This window comes from Micromesistius poutassou (genome assembly GCF_964030765.1).
Source record: "Micromesistius poutassou genome assembly, chromosome: 12".
In the NCBI taxonomy this organism is placed as follows: domain Eukaryota; kingdom Metazoa; phylum Chordata; class Actinopteri; order Gadiformes; family Gadidae; genus Micromesistius; species Micromesistius poutassou.
This window is the reverse complement of record NC_140282.1, coordinates 8,757,418-8,776,165: the sequence shown is the minus strand read 5'-3', so window position 1 is coordinate 8,776,165 and position 18,748 is coordinate 8,757,418. Positions and strand designations below refer to the sequence as shown.

The 18,748-nt window shown below is 49.1% G+C and overlaps 1 protein-coding gene and 1 non-coding gene across 2 annotated transcripts in view; both read right to left on the bottom strand.

Annotated features, from left to right (window-relative positions):
- Positions 1-481: 481 nt before the first annotated feature.
- LOC311356159 (low-density lipoprotein receptor-related protein 4-like) overlaps positions 482-18,748 on the bottom strand; it is a gene marked incomplete at its 5' end in the record, with an annotated part of 61,649 nt that continues 43,382 nt past the window's right edge. Inside the window, 26 exon segments of the mRNA XM_084475919.1 lie at positions 482-2,940; positions 3,964-4,105; positions 4,440-4,527; positions 4,648-4,712; positions 4,902-5,010; positions 5,303-5,416; positions 5,954-6,098; positions 6,540-6,590; positions 6,593-6,650; positions 6,987-7,121; positions 7,559-7,777; positions 8,218-8,521; positions 9,013-9,238; positions 9,827-9,989; positions 10,458-10,629; positions 11,160-11,246; positions 11,584-11,762; positions 11,893-11,909; positions 11,911-12,017; positions 14,338-14,527; positions 14,690-14,891; positions 15,302-15,407; positions 15,609-15,690; positions 15,959-16,167; positions 17,220-17,345; positions 17,863-18,039. Coding sequence (XP_084332045.1) covers positions 2,599-2,940; positions 3,964-4,105; positions 4,440-4,527; positions 4,648-4,712; positions 4,902-5,010; positions 5,303-5,416; positions 5,954-6,098; positions 6,540-6,590; positions 6,593-6,650; positions 6,987-7,121; positions 7,559-7,777; positions 8,218-8,521; positions 9,013-9,238; positions 9,827-9,989; positions 10,458-10,629; positions 11,160-11,246; positions 11,584-11,762; positions 11,893-11,909; positions 11,911-12,017; positions 14,338-14,527; positions 14,690-14,891; positions 15,302-15,407; positions 15,609-15,690; positions 15,959-16,167; positions 17,220-17,345; positions 17,863-18,039 — 3,815 coding nt within the window. The 3' untranslated portion in view covers positions 482-2,598.
- On the bottom strand, positions 11,407-11,523 carry LOC311356850 (small nucleolar RNA SNORD67). Its single transcript, XR_014637719.1, has one exon. It is a non-coding gene; the product is annotated as a small nucleolar RNA SNORD67 (small nucleolar RNA).

The following is an 18,748-nucleotide window of genomic DNA, read 5'->3' as shown; positions in this document are numbered from 1 at the left end:
AACTAATTATAATACTATACCAAAAACAACCCCTTTTTGGGTCGGTGTTTTACTTTAAGTATTATTATTATTAGTTTTTACTTTGACTATATTATTATTATTATTATTATTATTAGTCGTTTTTACCTTAAGCCTACTATTATTATTATTATTACTACACATAACGACCTGTTCTGTTATTATTAAGACTTGGAGTATACATATCATGCACTTTGGTTTTTATAACATTTGTATTTGTTTGTGTGCCGATTACCTTCACAATTAATTATTTCCCTTGTGATTATCAAATAAACGCAAAATCTATAAGAACATTCTGGGATGTTCTCTCATAATGCAAAGTGTTCATAAACAAAATGGCACACGCGTATCATTGAAATGCAAATGCTGTTTTATATTAAAAGATACCAAAGAGATAATTCACTATACCACACAACACAGCTTGTTAGTACTGCCATGGAAATACATATACAGTCTGTTCATATTTACACATTAAGTGACAACCATACAAAGAAACCATAAATACCTCTTTTTGTTACCTTTACAACAACTATACTCGACCAATATTTCATAACATAAAAGAACACTATTAAATAATGGGCATCCCTATCATTTACAACGCTTGGATACAGTGGTTAAAATAATCCAGCAAAATAAAAACGTTCTTCTCCAGTGAGTAAAATTAATACAGGTCAAAAAAAGCATTAAATCCCTTTATACAAAAGACAACATAATCAACACAACGTCTCAACCCACGTTTGCTTTAATCGGCCTGGTTAAACCTGTACAGTCGGCATCTCATCCGCAGAATGTGTGAGGCTGTATTTTGGGATTAGGCTGATTGAATTAGTTTTGATGCGCTGTAGGCCCACTAGCGATACACCGTCCAAAGACTACAGGTTATAGCTGCCAAGACCCCTTTCTGCTGTCGGCCTCAGTGCGATGTCTAGCAGCGAATCAGCACGTCGCTGAAGGAGTAGAACATACTTCAAAATACATGGTCTTGAAATGTCCGGTAATCGTCGACGGTCGTGTCCTTTTAACGGCAATATATGTTAAAACAATGCATCTTTACTTTTGCTTGTATTAAATTAACGTTATTAAGTTGTCAGTGAGATATATTTCTAAACTATAACCCCCGATGCTCAATGGTTCCGGATATGCACAGTGTTATACACATAATATACAGAGAGGTGGGGGCTCATGTGCTATACTGGGAGCGTCGATGGACACTCCATTACAGATTTACAGAGTTGATAAGATGTACTATTCACAAAAATGCTACCATAGAACCTGACGTGCATTTAACAACCCCAGAGTAATATAAATAGAACTGGATGAGAAGAAGAGAAGTGGGGGGGAAAGTTTGGCACTTAGGCTATACTTCATCATGGCATCTTCTGCTGTTCAGGAGGAGCAATCAGCGATTTTCCTGAAACATAAAAGGCTCTTGCAGTCTTTTCTTTGCCGGTTTCATTTAGGATGAACAGACTCAGATCAGAGAGCCCAGATGACGTCCACGCTTGTCTCATTGGGTTCTGAGCGCTGAGGGGAAAACTGTTCAGTCCATAGAAGTAGAGTGGAGTAAAGATCCAGTTTTCAGGAAAAAAAAAACATTCATTTGTAGGTGTACTGTAGCAGGAAGAAATGAGGGCAGATATGAGTGAAACTCTCCCCTTTGGCACTGTCCATAAATATCACTTTTGAATATCTGAGTTTGCGAACGCAAATAGCTCGAACACAACATCCAGGCCATTTCCCAAAAAAATAATCAACAAACCTACTCTGAGATATAAAATGTTCATAAATAGTTCATAGAGACATGACGACTGACCAGTGGCATGAGAGAGGGCGTTTTGTTACATATTCAAGCAGATATTGTTTTAGCATTGTAAAAAAAAAAAAAAAAAAGTTCACAAAAATTGTAATTCTACACAAAAACAGCGTCCCTCGCTTTGAAACTTTTGCATCTTTATAAAACAAAGTCTCCAGGTATTCCTGGATGCACTTTTCCGCTCCATCTGCAAGAGTCTTGCGCACTCCATTCCAGCATACTCATTTATTGTCTTTATTAGTTGTCAATTTTTGCCATAAATAGTTCCGAGTGTATGGGTTGCATTTTGTCCATAAATGTACGCATTTATTAGCAAGTGTGCAGGCGGGACGGAGTCCATTCTTCAGAGATAGGTGTTTGCCTTGATGTGAACTATATTATAACTCAGGATCACATGGACTACGTTTCCTACATAGCATCAGAACGCGACTACCTAGGATCCGGTGTACCTATGCATTTGTACCTAGTGTCTATATAAATCTTTGCAGGTATAAGTTGTACCGAATATAAATATGTGTGCGCTTGTTCGTGTTTGTCTGTTTCCTAGGTATGCGGCAGAGATTCGTAAAAAAAGCACATGAAGTAGAAGGGACTAGGGGTGCGGGGGGAGTGGAGGGAGAGAGTGAGAGAGAGAGACAGAAAGAGAGAGAGAGAGAGCAAAAGTGATCGTGAGAGAGAGAGTGAGAGAGCAAGAGAGAGAGAGCGAACGACAGAAAGAGAGAGCGAGCGAGTGGAACGGCACCACCACCACCGCCGCCGCCGCCTCCTCACACCTGGCTCTCGGTGGAGGGCTTGCGTGCGGAGGCCCAGCCGGTGTCGGGCAGGCTGTGCTGGGTGTGGCGCTGCGGGGTGACGGTGGACGGGGTCAGTGTGCTGATGGACGAGCACTCGGACGTCTCCTCCTGCAGCAACTGCTCCGTCTCGCCGTCGTCCAGCGAGGCGCTGCTGGCCTGCAGGGACACCGTGTCGGTGCGCATGCAGGTGTGCAGGCCGCCGCGCGACGGCTTAATCTGCTTGAGGTCGTCCCAGTAGAGGTCGTCGGTGGACAGCAGGCACACGCCCTCCACGATGCGGATCTTCTCCTTGGTGTAGCCGCCGTCCACTCCGCCCTAGGGACCAGGGGGGTCGGAGGTCAGCAGGTGGACACAACACAGAAGATAATGGACTGATACACTGATAGACCGCAAACCACTCTTGAAGGGCCACCCTCACACGCCAACCCATGCACTGCTGTTTGATTAAGGCTTAGTAACGCTGTGCGGGTCTCCTGGTGTTAGTTCAGTCCAGTGGGTCCTAACCCGGGAGGGGGAGACCCCAGCTTGAGGTCTCAAGGCCCTGATCATTTTGAGGCGTTTTGAGTAAATGTGGACGTAATTTACCGATCGCAGCATATGTGGTTACGTCATGAAACTCCATTCAAGTTAATTCAATTTTTATGCTGTCATTGTGACAATGTGCCAAGGTTAGGTCACTTGGGGAAAAAACAAAGGTTGCAAACCGCTGGCAAAGCCGTGCCTTTACATGTTAAAAGTAACAGTAACCTCACACATTTGTCACGCCATTAATGTTTCAAAAGTATTCCACCTAAATCACCAAAAAGTGCAATATTCTCACATGCTCAAAAGGCAACACTGTGTTAATGTTGAAATCCGTCAATTTTAACAAACAGCAACTTTCAACATGCGGTGACAGAATCACACAACGCTAAGAAGCACTGCAGCAGAGAACTGAGGACTGAGTTCAGAAAGGCCTCAAGTTCCTCCATGCAGCGTAGCTACCTCTCCACGGGACAGGTCGGTCAAAAGATAAAGGGAGAGAGGGAATTGTAAGGATGAGAGAGCTGTGGTGGGGGAGAGAGGTGGGCGGGGGAGGGGGGGGGGGGAGAGAAGGTACAGATGAGTGTCAGCCTCTGCTGCCTGCATCATATCACACATCACCCCTCTATCTAGCATCACAGAGACACAAACAGTCTCAGTGATCACTGGCTGCACGACTGCAGCTACTCCAAGAGATGAGGTTAAGAAACTGTTACGGATTCATCAGTCTGGTCTCATTTATTTCAAATGAATAAAAAGAAAAAAGGGCAACAGTCTTCGCTTTCGTTTTTGACTCATCGCTTTGGGTTCAGTTACCTCCTTCTTATATCGAAGCTGGTTGTAGATGGGAGGCTTCTGCGACGCCTCGATCTTCACCTCCTGGGTGGAGGTTCTGTACGAGGGGTTGCTGTACGTCAGGTTGCTCACCCCCGGGTCGGCAAACTTTGATTTCTTATGCCTGATGGATCCAGAACGTGACCGGTAAGAAAAGGAACAATTAAAATAACATCACAAACCCTATAACAAACGTACAACCCTGTAACAAACCTATAACAAACTATAACTAATTTTTACATCTTTTTATTTTAACTTATCTTTATTTACTTTATCTTGTATTGTTTTTTGTATTGCTGCTATGTGGCTGTTAATGAACCAAGCCTAAGAATTGTACTCTTGTGTACTTGTGTACAATAAGATTTAACAAAATATTCTGATTCTGAACAGATGTGAGCAGTGGTGACTACTGTTCATGGAGAAAGGGAGACGAGGAAGGGGTGTTGAGGTGCAATCACCTGTAGACAATGAAGGCGGCGATGAGGATGAGAATAGCCAGGATGGTCAACACTCCACCAATCACGTAGCTGATGTGAAGCCCTTCCCCTGGGAGAGATGACACAGATGCTCGTTACAGGGTCGTCCCGCAGGTTGATTGCCAACAAGACATTAGCATATGCAGATTACGTCCGGTGATGGAAACAGGACCTCGGCTCCGTCACTCACCATGAGGGGCAGAAATCACATTGCTCTGCAGGCAGCCTTCGACGTTGAGGTTCTTGTCGGTGCAGCTGCAACACACAGAGTCCACAATGAATTAAATTACACCTGCTGACTTGGAAAAAACAATGTATTTGATGAAATGTAATGCATCAACAAAATGTATGCGCCGAGGGCTTTGTTTAGTAGTAGAGTATCAGAGGAATCGGAGTAAAGCATTCAACAGCTGGATGGTGGATTTAGTTTGAGATGAAACATACTTAACAAGCACGGGCCCGTTCAGTGGAGCGTCTGAGGCAGCCTTGGGGAGTTTAGCAGCAGGGGTGATAGAGCCCCCTCTAGTGGGCGGAGTGGGGACGTAGCCTGAGACTGAACAAAACACATACAAGTCAGCACTGGAGTTCAATACAAATATTAATGTTCACAAACTGAATACTTTGATCACATTTGACACCCACTCAAATGCAAATGCACACTCAAACGACAAACACGCACACACTCAAATGCTAACACACGCACACACACACAAGAGCGCACACACACACACACACACACACACACACACACACACACACACACACACACACACACACACACACACACACACACACACACACACACACACACACACACACACACACACACACACACACACACTTACTGGTGGAGCAGGGTCTTCCGTCCGGCTCGTCAGGGCAGGCGCACACAAAGTTGTTGGTCTTGGCGAAGCAGAGATGAGTGCAGCCTCCATTGTTGGCGCTGCAGAGGTTGGACCCTGAGGACAGACAGCAGCCGTTCATTGCCGTGCCTCTCTCCCAGTGGACTCCCCTGAGAGGCACCGCCACGGCTCCGGAACAATCAGAGCTCACATCTATCACAGCATACGACCCTTTGGACTAGTTGCCCTTTTCCAAGCAAGAACACAGTCACACGCAGAGACACACAGGCATACACCAACTACCACACTCACGCACACACACACACACACATGCTCTCACCCTCTACCACACATGCTCTCACCCTCTACCACGCAGACACAATCCCTCTACCACACATACACACACTACTACCCAGGCACACACACACACACACACACACACACACACACACACACACACACACACACACACACACACACACACACACACACACACACACACACACACACACACACACACACACACACACACACACACACACTCCTTGGGTCTCGTTCTCCGGCCAGGCTCATTAGCCAGGGTGGTGAGGCCTGAACTTGGTGCATGACATCGTCCCTCCGGGTGGGGGAAGCGGACGTCCACCTTCTCCTCACCTGACTGGCGGTTGGGGGACACCACTATGATGTCCATGAGACCCTCCACGTTGGCCAGCACCGTTTCCTTGCTGCGGCCGGCGTGTTTGTCCACGCGCTGGATGGACTTGGTCTGCCAGTCCGTCCAGTAGATCCAGCGGTCTTGCTGCGAGAGTCGGGAGAAAGGGGTTAGAGGGGAGGGGACCGGCTTGGGCTGGAGACACCGGGAGGAGAAGAGAGACGAACAAACACAGAGAGGAAGAAAGGAAGGGAGGGAGAAACACAGACAGACAAGGAGCCGGGGAGGGAGGGAGGGGGGGGGGAACAAGGAGGGAGAAGAGGGGAAGAGAACAGGGAGGGGGGGGGGGGTGGGAGACAAAAAGAAGGGAAGAAAAATGAAGGTCAGAGATGGAAAAGGAGAAGGAATGGTTTACGTTGTAATGATGCTCTCAGAAGGAGTCAAGGTGGGCACGACAAAGTGGAAGTCACAACGCGGAGGCTGGATGAGTGGAGGAGTGAGGAGCGAGAGGAGCACAGGAGAGGGGGGAGGAGTCGGCCGAGTGGGCGCCCCCCCCGTCGGGGAGAGAGGGGCGGGTGGGGGGGGTACCTGCGTGAGGGCAAAGGGGTGTGAGACAGGGCTGACGAGGATCTGACGGAGCTCTTCCCGTTCAGGTCCGAGCTCTCGATGCGGTCCAGGTGGGCGTCCACCCAGAAGATCCTGAGACAGAGAAGAGACACACCACCGGTCTTAACACATGCTGTGGACGATCAAAGGGTAAATCTGATCTCTGCGTGCTGAGCCCGCTAGCCTGAGACTGATCAAACACATGCAAGTCAGCACTGGAATTCAATACACATATTAATGTTCCCATGCTACTTTCACATTTGTCTTCACATCTTCACATTTGTCTTCACATTTGACACACACACACACACACACACACACACACACACACACACACACACACACACACACACACACACACACACACACACACACACACACACACACACACACACACACACACACACACACACACACACACACACACACCTGCGCGTGTCGTAGTCCAGGGTGAGGCCGTTGGGCCAGCCCAGGTCCGTGTTGATGAGCACCTTGCGGTCGGAGCCGTCCAGGTGGGAGCGCTCGATCTTGGCGATGTGACCCCAGTCTGTCCAGAACAGATACCTGGACGGAGAGATGGACGAGATAGAGAGAGGGAAGAGAGCTAGATGATTAAACCAATAGAGAGACGATGAGGTCAAACAAGATACAAGTTTCAAGATGGATGCATCTTTTCTTTTTTATAATATAATAGCACTAGCACACAGAGCCCCATGAGCGCTACCTGTCTCACCCCCCCTCGCCCTACAGCGCCCTTTACTGTCTCCACCGTCTCACCCTCCCTCACCCTCCCTCCCTCCCCCTACTGTACCCCTGTCTCACCCTCACCCTCCCTCCATCCATCCCCCTACTGTACCCCCGTCTCCCCCTCCCCCTCCCTCCCTCTACTGTCCCCCCCTCCCTCACCCTCCCTCCCCCTCCCTCCCTCCCCTCCAGCCCCCCGTCTCACCCTCCCTCCCTCTACTGTCTCCCCCTCCCTCCCCTCCCTCCCCCCGTCTCACCCTTTGCTGGGGAACACGGCGATGGCGCGGGGCTCGTCCAGGCTGTTGTTGACCAGCACCTTGCGGCAGGAGCCGTCCAGCCGGGCCACCTCGATGGTGTTGCGGCCCGTGTCCGTCCAGTACATGTTGCGGGCCACCCAGTCCACCGCCAGCCCGTCGGTGGTCTTCAGGCCCTGGCTGATCACCGTCTCCATGCCGCTGCCGTCCAGGTTGGAGCGTCTGGAGGGAGAAGGGGAGGAGAGTGGTATTAACTAAGCAGACGCCCTGGTACCTCTATCACTTAAACACTTTACACTTTACTACTCTTCAATGCTTATTATCATTACTTATATAACTTATATCATTTTAGTTTCTCATATTATTACCTACTTTTTGTTTAATCTTGTATTGTTGCTGCTATGTGGCCGTTGAGGAACCAAGCCTAAGAATTGTACTCTTGTGTAACTTGTGTACGATAAGACTGAATAAGAAAACTGAATGGGGAGTCAAACACCCGGACAACTTGACTACCCAGACGACTCACACACAAATCGGGACAGATAATGCATATTCAAACTGCAACTTCTGCATTTGTTAGATCCTAGTTGTCCTGAAGGGGAGATTGAACGCATTGATGTTCAATACAAATATGAGGTCCTTGCATGCGTGTGCGTGGCTACCTGATGACGTCCAGGGTGACGTCGGTGTAGTACAGCTTGCCGTCCACGCTGTCGTAGTCCAGGGAGATGACGTTGTGCAGCTCAGGCACCGGCACGTGCACGTCCGTGTGGTCGCTGGTGTCCAGGGAGATGCGACGCACGCTCACCCGGTTGGAGAACAGCAGGTAGGTCTCGGGGGAGTCGTCGCACGACCTGCCGTCGCCCTTGAGCAGCACGCCGGTGGGGCAGGCGCAGGACGTGCTGTTGGGCCGTGGGAGGCACAGGTGGGTGCAGCCGCCGTTCATACGCCCGCACTTGTTGGAGCCTGGGAGAGGGAGAGAGAGAGAAAGAGAAAGAGAAAGAGAGAGAGAAAGATTTACAATAGGTAGAGCGGGTCGGCTGGTACCCGGAAGGTTGCTAAAAGATTTACAATAGGTAGAGCGGGTCGGCTGGTACCCGGAAGGTTGCTAGTTCAATCCCCAGCTGCTCCTAGCGGAGTGTCGAGGTGTCCCTGAGCAAGGCGCCTCACCCTGACTGCTCCCGACGAGCTGGCTGTCGCCTTGCGTGGCTGACACTGCTGTCGGTGTGTGAATGTGTGCGTGAATGGGTGAATGTTAGGCAGTATTTTAAATCCCTTTGAGTGGACACTGGCTAGAAAAAAGCGCTACATAAATGCGGTTCATTTACCATTTACCGAATGGATAAAAACAGCTTTTCCGAAACAAAACAACGATTTCCTTGTCACATTTCATCAAATTCATAGCTGTCCTTTAATCCACAGCCAGAGCAGGAGGGAGCGGTGGAGGGAGACCTTACCCAGCGGCGTGGCGCGGTCCACCGCCTGGATGTCCATCAGCCCCGGCAGGTTGGAGACCACGGTGATGGCGTTGGCCCCGCTGGCCTTGTCGGCCCGCTGAATGCTGCGGCTCTGCCAGTCGGTCCAGTAGATGTGGGGCCCCAGGAGGGTCATGCCGTACGGGTGCTGCACCGGGGACACCAGGGTGTGGCGGTTCAGCCCGTTGAGGTCGGACGCCTCGATGCGCTGCACGGAGCAGACGGGACGGAGGGTTACGCTCGCACGCTCACCGCCCGGGCCGTGGATACGGAATCTCTCTTTTTTTAGAATTGCACCTGAATCCTTCATCATGCAGAGGAGTGTTTGACACAGTGTTGCATTGTTGTGTGTTTTTAAAACAGATATTACATTTAGATTGACATGGCTGGCCTTTCATTTTGGTTTGATACAGAGCAGTCCAATGGTTCAGTTGTAATAAAACTACGATGAATCTCATTTCATTAACGGTGAATGCTCTTCATAACTTGAAATTATTAGAAATATTTAGAATGTCCATTAATTAAATCCTTCATCCATCTTGAACTTGAATTATCTCAATATACTTAACAAAAATACATCTTGAACTATTCAAGTTATCTCAATATACTTAACAAAAATACATCTTGAACTATTCAAGTTATCTCAATATACTCAACCACAACAAAATACTTTGAATAAGCCCAAGGGTGAGGAGAAATCTCTAACCAGCAGCTTACATCCCTGGTATAAACCTGTGCAGCTCTCATGTGTGTACAGTATTATTGGGATTGGGGGGGTGCGGGGACGGGGGCGGACCTCCGTGTGGGCGTCGGCCCACAGCAGCTGGGCGCCGGCCTTGTCGATGGCGAGGCCGTTGGGCCAGCCCAGGTTGTTGCTGATCAGCACCGCCCGGTCCGTGCCGTCCATGGCGGAGCGCTCCAGCTTGGCGTTCTCGCCCCAGTCCGTCCAGTACATGTACCTGAGCCGGGACAGAGCGGGTTTAAGACGTGGAGAGATGAAAGGGAACGACCTGATCGACTCTGAGGACATGTCTAAAAGTCTTGAAGTCTAGAACAGAAAACAGGGTCATTTTAACGCTGATCGATTCTTCGCTTGTAATTCACTCCTGAGATAAAACGTTACAAACCAAAAAAACACCAAAACTACTTCTCAGATAAAATGTTGCTTATTAGCGCCCCCTATAGGAATTTTACCACCAAACTTGTTGGAGACCTGATGGATAGATTAGCAACATTTGCCACCGTCCACTGGGTAGGCTGGTGGACTGATCTATCTAGGTGGACACGCCCACTAGTGATGTCACTAGGGCACAGGGAAGGGCTGGTAATGGCTAATCACACTCACACCTGGTGGCATGATATCACCCCTTTAACAAAGCCTCGAGGTACAACCCAGACCTGGGTGTGTAGAGCGGCGCTGTGCTCACCCTTTCTCGTTGTAGAGCGCGATGGCCCGCGGGCTGTCCAGGTTCTGCCAGATCAGGACCCTGCGCATGGAGCCGTCCAGGTTGGCCACCTCGATGCGGTTGGTGCCCGTGTCCGTCCAGTAGATCTTCCGGCCTATCGCGTCGACCGCCAGGCCGTCCGTCGTCATGAGGCCTGGAACGACAGAGTCACGGTGAGCACAGGGAACGCAGTAGGAACAGGTAGGTGCAGGAAGGATCTGGATACATCTGCAAATGTATGCATTCTTTTGCAGGTGCCTTAGTAACCCATTTTTGCGCATTTATGCATCAAAAGGAAACTCAAAGAATAACCTCTCTGTGGATAACCGGCCAGCACCCAATAATTAAAAAGTTTTGCCTGTACGTACAGTATGTATGTATGTATGTATGTATGTATGTATGTATGTATGTATGAATGAATGAATGAATGAATGAATGAATGAATGAATGAATGTCAATTCTAGCACCCATTGCTCTGCTGATCATCCCTGGAAGGAGGGATCCCCCACTCTGTATTCCTTCTCAAGATTTCCTCCTTGCTAATTAATGAAGTTTTTTCTTGGCCTCTGGGGGGCTAGGGTCAGGGGGTGTCATAAATATATGGCCTGTTAAGCCCTTTCAGAGAGTACAATCAGTAACTTCATAGTAGTGTTGGTCACACTGTGAACTTGGAGCAGAGCTCACCGGTGGCGATGATTTCCTCATGCTCGCTGCCGTCCATGTTGGCTCGGCTGACCTTCTTCAGTGTACTGTCGGACCAGTACACTTTTCCTGCAGGGGGCGCCATTGTGCACACGTTAGTTCACCCAGTTGAATTCCTTGCCTTTTTAATGTCACAAATAAATAATACAACTGAGAAGAAAATATGCATGCACACACACACACACACACACACATTCTAATGAAACAAAATAGGGGAGGGGGGGGGGCGGCTTGTTCAGATGGCCCCTGTGCACATCGTGTGTCACCATGGAGACTCGGGGTGGGCTCGCGACCGCCACTGCAGTCAAATGCAACCCCACCGACAGTGCAACTCATCATTATGCACCCCCCTGGGCCCAGACACACACACATTTGATCACGATAAGAACACAGCGTGGTGCCCCACCTTCTGTGGGGTCCACCCCGATGGCGATGGTGTTCTTCATGGTGCTGTTGACGGCCAGAACCACGTCGGCAAAGTAGGGGATGTCCAGAGACACCATCCTGATGTCCGTCCTCCTGGCAAAGATCAGGAAGCTGCTCATCCCTGAAACACACACACACACACACGCACACATAACTACACTGCATGTGGCTCAGGAGGTAGAGCGGGCTGGCTGGTTAGAAAAGAGCTTTATGAATGCAGTTCATTTACCATTTAATCATGTACGCTAAATCCCTTAACATGAAGATTGATATTCTAGAAAATTCAAACTCTGTTTGCGAGTCGTTAAAGCAGGTTGATGCCAGTGGGACAGGCACAGCTGGAGGCCTGTGGGGCCGGGGCCAGCAGACACAGGTGGCTGCAGCCTCCGTTTCTCACAGCACAGGGGTTCCTCACTGCGGACCGGGACACACATGCAAAAATACAGTTTATACGACAGCAGGCTTCGCAAATGTCACCGTGGCATTTCTGCCAGCCTGGACTCAGTCTATGTGGAGTGTCTGTGTGTAGTGTTGCTGTCTGTGTCTAGTGATGCTGTCTGTGTGTAGTGTTGCTGTCTGTGTCTAGTGATGCTGTCTGTGTGTAGTGTTGCTGTCTGTGTCTAGTGATGCTGTCTGTGTCTAGTGATGCTGTCTGTGTGTCTAGTGATGCTGTCTGTTTGTAGTGTTGCTGTCTGTTTGTAGTGTTGCTGTCTGTGTGTAGTGTTTCTGTCTGTTTGTAGTGATGCTGTCTGTGTGTAGTGTTGCTGTCTGTGTGTAGTGTTGCTGTCTGTGTCTAGTGATGCTGTCTGTGTCTAGTGATGCTGTCTGTGTGTAGTGTTGCTGTCTGTGTCTAGTGATGCTGTCTGTGTGTAGTGTTGCTGTCTGTGTCTAGTGATGCTGTCTGTGTGTAGTGTTGCTGTCTGTGTCTAGTGATGCTGTCTGTGTCTAGTGATGCTGTCTGTGTGTCTAGTGATGCTGTCTGTTTGTAGTGTTGCTGTCTGTTTGTAGTGTTGCTGTCTGTGTGTAGTGTTGCTGTCTGTTTGTAGTGATGCTGTCTGTGTGTAGTGTTGCTGTCTGTGTGTAGTGTTGCTGTCTGTGTGTAGTGTTGCTGTCTGTGTCTAGTGATGCTGTCTGTGTCTAGTGATGCTGTCTGTGTGTAGTGATGCTGTCTGTGTCTAGTGATGCTGTCTGTGTGTAGTGTTGCTGTCTGTGTCTAGTGATGCTGTCTGTGTCTAGTGATGCTGTCTGTGTGTCTAGTGATGCTGTCTGTGTGTCTAGTGATGCTGTCTGTGTGTAGTGTTGCTGTCTGTGTCTAGTGATGCTGTCTGTGTCTAGTGATGCTGTCTGTGTGTCTAGTGATGCTGTCTGTGTGTCTAGTGATGCTGTCTGTGTGTAGTGTTGCTGTCTGTGTCTAGCGATGCTGTCTGTGTCTAGTGATGCTGTCTGTGTGTCTAGTGATGCTGTCTGTGTGTCTAGTGATGCTGTCTGTTTGTAGTGATGCTGTCTGTTTGTAGTGATGCTGTCTGTGTGTAGTGATGCTGTCTGTGTGTAGTGATGCTGTCTGTGTGTAGTGATGCTGTCTGTTTGTAGTGATGCTGTCTGTTTGTAGTGATGCTGTCTGTGTGTAGTGTTGCTGTCTGTTTGTAGTGATTCTGTCTGTGTGTCTAGTGATGCTGTCTGTTTGTAGTGATGCTGTCTGTTTGTAGTGATGCTGTCTGTGTGTAGTGATTCTGTCTGTGTGTAGTGTTGCTGTCTGTGTGTAAAGATGCTGTCTGTGTGTAGTGTTGCTGTCTGTGTGTAGTGTTGCTGTCTGTGTGTAGTGATGCATGCTCTATCTATGTGGCAAGGTGAAGTAGCTCAAGTTGGCTACAGTAGCTAACTTGAGTATTTCAAGTCAGCTACAGAGATAGTGTGTAGTGATACTAGCTCTAGCTCGTTGGCTAGCTGGAGTTTATCTAGTTAGCTACAGAGATAGAACCAATATTAAAAATGGCGATAGCGAGACAGAACATCAAATAAATATGGCCAATACCCAGGTTAGCGGACGAATAATCGATTTATTATACATATCTTTATATTATATACAGTATATATATATATATATATATATATATTATAGATATATTATATATATCTTTATTGGATTCTGTCTGACAGAAGTTAAAAAAGACAAGGATATATTGAGTGGAATAAGGGGGAGATGGACGAGGAGATTGGCAGGCAGTGAGCGGAGCTGAACAAAAGCATTCCGAGGCCTGGTGGGGGAGAGGGGGGGAGAGAGAGGGGGAGGACAGGGACCTTCTATACATCAGTGAAAGGAGAGAGGCTCGGTATTTAGCACCTGGGGTGTCGTCCGCCCTCTGAGCCGGGGCACTGGGCTCGGTTTACCTGGCCCCTAATCCCCCGACTGTCAGCTGCCCCCCCGGCCCTGCTGGGCATGGGCTGGCTGCTCGGTGTAGAGATATAACAGAAGACAAATGTGCCTGATCGATTCCCCGTCGCTCGGGGAGTGTGGCCCCAACACCAACGCCGGTGTTTCATGGGATTGATCGAACCGAAGGTGTTTACCACTTAAGGTGGAATTGGATCGACGGTTTACTAGCAAAAAGAGGCAAGGTGGTTTCCAACGGCGACGACAGTTCCAGTATGACCTCAAGCAAGTCATTGTGCAAGTGGACGGACACACACACGCACACGCACACACACACACACACACACACACACACACACACACCTGTCTCGCGGTGCCGGTGGAACATGTGGATGTCCATGAGGTTCTCCAGGTTCTCGGCCAGCGTGCGCCGCCCCAGGCCGGTCAGCTTGTCCGCACTCTGGATGCTCTTGGACTGCCAGTCCGTCCAGTACAGCCTATCCTCATGCAGTGTCAGGCTGAAGGGGTGGGGCAACTGGCTGCCAATCAACACCTGGCCAAATGCCAAGTCGAACGGACGGAGCAGGAAGGAATGAAACAAGTTTAAGTGAGCCGATCAAAACCAGGCTATATTTTTTTTAGTTTTTAGCATATTGGTTATCGTCAATCTGACGTTGTTATCGACAATCGAGACAAGCCAACAAACGGCGTGTACCTGTCGGTCGGAGCCGTCAAAGTTGCCGAACTCGATGACCTTGGTGCCGGCGTCGGCCCAGTAGAGGCGCTGGGTCTCGTAGTCGATGGCGAGGCCGTTGGGCCACGTCAGGTTGGACGCGATGATGACCATGCGGTCCGACGCGTCCATCCCCGCCCGCTCGATCTTGGGGTTGGCGCCCCAGTCGGTCCAGTACATAAGCCTGAGGGGGTGAGAGCGGTCAGACCGGGTCAGGGGACGCCCGGCTGTACACGGATCCAGAGGGGTGGACGGCACCTTTTGTTGTGTTGGATTTGTAAACTTACCTCCCCCCTAACACCGGTCTTATACACTTACTCTATGTCCTACCTCCTTGCACTTAAAAATAGTACTTAGCATTGTGTAGCGTCTTATCCTAGCTATCTTTGTTGTATACGGGGGATGGGTTAACCTAGTGATGGTTAGTGCTTGGCACTTGTTTCTATGAACATCCTTACTGTACCGACAGAGATACATTGTTGTTTCTCTTTCTTCTGAGAAAAGTACTTATTGTATGTTGCTTTGGATAAAAGTGTCTGCTAAATGCCACAAATGTAAGTGTAAATGTAGTTGTTGTTGTTGTTGACGACTCACCCTCCTATGGGGTCAACCACGATGTCCCGGGGCCGGTCCAGGTTCTCCCAGATCAGCACGGTTCTCATGGTCCCGTCCGCGTTGGACACCTCGATGCGATCCGTTCCTGAGACGCAAGTCAGGAGAGCAAATACTTAACAAACGCCGTGGTGATTTTGTTTGATATCAGATATTCATTTAGCACACAGCAATATATACAATATATATATATATACATTCACATTTAGGGCATACAGCAGATGCTTTTATCCAAAGCGACTTACAATAAGTACATTTTTTTAGTACAGTATATATATATTTTCTTTACCAGCATCGGTCCAGTAGAGCTTGTCGGTCACCCAGTCGATGGCCAGACCAGCTGGACTCTCCAGACTGGTGTCCACCACCACCTGATGAAGAGCGAGACAAATTCAGTCAGATTGAACAAGTCACCAAAATGACAATGCTTTGAACGACATCAGTTGTAGTTCTGTATCTTCACCTATAGGTGGCACTGTAGCATTAGCATAACAATGTTTTATGCATTGGTAAATCTGACATATTGTGGCTTTGTTGACTTTCTGGGTGGAAAACACAGTGTGCGATGCTTATCTATGCTAGTGATGTCGCAGGGCAGTGGTTTGTGAAGCCACTCCCAGGGCCTGGTGTGATACTGACCTCCTGCTTGGTGGCGTTCCACAAGGCCCTGTTGATGGAGTCGGTGGTGACGTCGGTCCAGTACACGTAGCCCTCTTTGCTGTCCCAGTCCAGCGCCACGGCATTGCGCACGTCGGCCAGAGGGATGACGTCATCCGACATGTCCTCGGTGTCGAAGCTGATCCGTCGGATGTCCGTCCTTCGGGCAAAAAGCAGGAACTTGTCAAGACCTGATTAAAGACCAAAGGTCTTCTGTCAGTGTTCTAGGTTTAACCATTGGAGGGGAGGGGGGAAGGGGGTCAACATAGAGCACAGCAACAACAATACTAACACACACAACGCTAGACATTTTGTTCTACACAACACAACGTTATTTAGCTTTTCTATGCATTTCTTGTTGACTACATTTCTCTGTCTAGTGGAATCTGTGATAAATGGTGACGTTTTCCCACGTTAACATGTTTTACGGAACCCAGTTTAATTCTTAAATTTTAGCTCCCTATTACAGCTATCCACTTTCCTCATCTGTTACATTTAGGTAAAAAAAAACGTCAGTAATAATTTTCCTCGGCTGTCTTTATCGTCACAAAGTATGACGTTCCTCGTTTGTCTCACTGCGTCCGTATCTTATTACTTTATGGCCTTAAGGCACAAGGGACTCATTTTTTTGTGCTTAGCGCTGAACGCGTCAGCTTTATTGTCATTACGCCTCTAAACCAGTCTCGTCAGAGACTACGCACTACCCCGGCCGAAGTCTTATTTATGAAAGGGATACTGGAGCACAAAGCAGCCAGGATAGTGTGTCCTCCCTCAGAGACATGTGGTTAGCGATAGGGGGTTCTGCCCCAGGTACGCAGGGGAAGGCCTGGTACGACCGCAGGTCCCATGAACATCAAATATTTGCAGTAAATCGACACCGAGGATTAATAAAGGAATGCAGACGTGTTACATGTCTCTGATGATTCCCGGAATAAATATACCTGAGAAGTACTTTAAAACTGACGTTTTTCTTTCAAGTTTTTCAAATAATTTGTATTATTTGTATAAATCTTATGTTGTGTCATAAATATATGGCCTGTAAAGCCCTTTGAGACAGTACCTGTAATTAAGGGCTATACAAATAAAATTTTATTGAATTTTAATTGAATGTTGCCCCATGAATCTAATCTAACACATCTAATCAAAACGTAACAATCCACAACAGTAAGTCTACAGCGCGTCTCCACCCCGTCCTCCCCTCTAACTCGCTACAGCCCCTTTTCTCAACGTGGAGAATACTCACTTTTGGCACAGTTGGAGTGGTCGACCTTCTTGAAGCCCGTGGGGCATGCGCACATGTACGTCTTGTTGCTAGGGAGACAGAGGTGGCTGCAGCCGCCGTTGTTGACGCCACAGCGGTTCCTCCCACCTGGGAGAGAGCGTTGAGAAGAGAGACCGTCATGGCGAGACAATGGGAGAGACCAGAGACCAGAGCAGCCCTGGTTTTGGTTCCAGCTTTTAAAAATGGAGACGGCGGTGAAAGGGGGAACTGAGGCTCCGTACTTGCATGGGCCCAGGGGCGAAAGCACTAAAAAGTGACAATTTCCCTTTCTACCTTGCACCTGTCCTCCTGCACTCTCGTTTCCTCTCCTCTCGCTCTACTCCCCTTTTCTGTAGTTTTCCTCTACTCCTCTCTACTCTCTCTCTCCCCCCTACTCACTCTCTCCCCCGTCCTCCACTATTCCCGCCTCCTCTTCTTATTATGCTCTCTCTCTCTCCCCCCTCACCTTTCCCCTTCTCCTCCGCTCTCTAAATGTTCTTGTTTTTTCTCCATCCAAAAAAGTTCATCTTTAACCTTAACCTTCCTCCCTCACGACCTCATCAACGCTCATCTGAACTCATCTCCAACACGTGAGCGATGCACATTCACCCTGCCCAGCACCCACCTGCGGGCTGCCTCTGCGGGTGCAGTGTGTGGATGTCCATGGGGAAGTGCAGCTTGTTGCGGATGATCTCCTGGTTCTTGCCCGTGAACTTGTTGGCGCTGTTGATGCTCTTGGTGTGCCAGTCGGTCCAGTACAGGCTGTCCTCGAACACCGTGATGGCAAACGGGTGCGGAAGCCCTACAGGGAAAAACAGAACCACAGACTTTGAGTACTGGGAAACGCGCGTTTCTAAATGAAGGAATGAACTACGTTTATAGAGCTCTTCTTTAACCAGCGGCCACTCAAAGCGCTTTACAATACTTCCCAACATTCACCCATTCATGCACACATTCACACACCGACGGCGGTGTCAGCCACGCAAGGCGACAGCCAGCTGGTCAGGAGCAGTCAGGGGGAGGTGCCTTACATTGACACCTCGACACTCGACGCTAGGAGGAGCCGGGGATCGAACTAGCAACCTTCCGGTGACCAGCCAACCCGCTCTACCTCCTGAGCCACATTCTGCCCTAAACAGCTCTCTACCGTCAACATGTGATGGGATCCATGCGACCGGAGAGCGAGCCCCCCAGTCGCACAAGGGTCCCCGTCACTCGCCGCTTCCCAACGGGATCCACATGGCAACAGGGGGGAAACCAAGGCCACGTTTTGGCACGCCGTCGGGACCAAGAAGAGAACGAGGCGGATGGAAACGCATCCCGCCGCCGCGATGGCGGAACAAAAGCGCTGGCTCGGGCTGACGACTCACTTTCCTTACTGGGAGACCGCAGGGCGGGCTGCTTCCCATTAGCCCGCTTCCCATTGGCCCTGCTGCTGGTTACGCTGCGGCTGGCGTTCCAAGGCCCGCCGTCGGAACACGGCCGGGATCAAAGCATTCCCCCGACGTCTA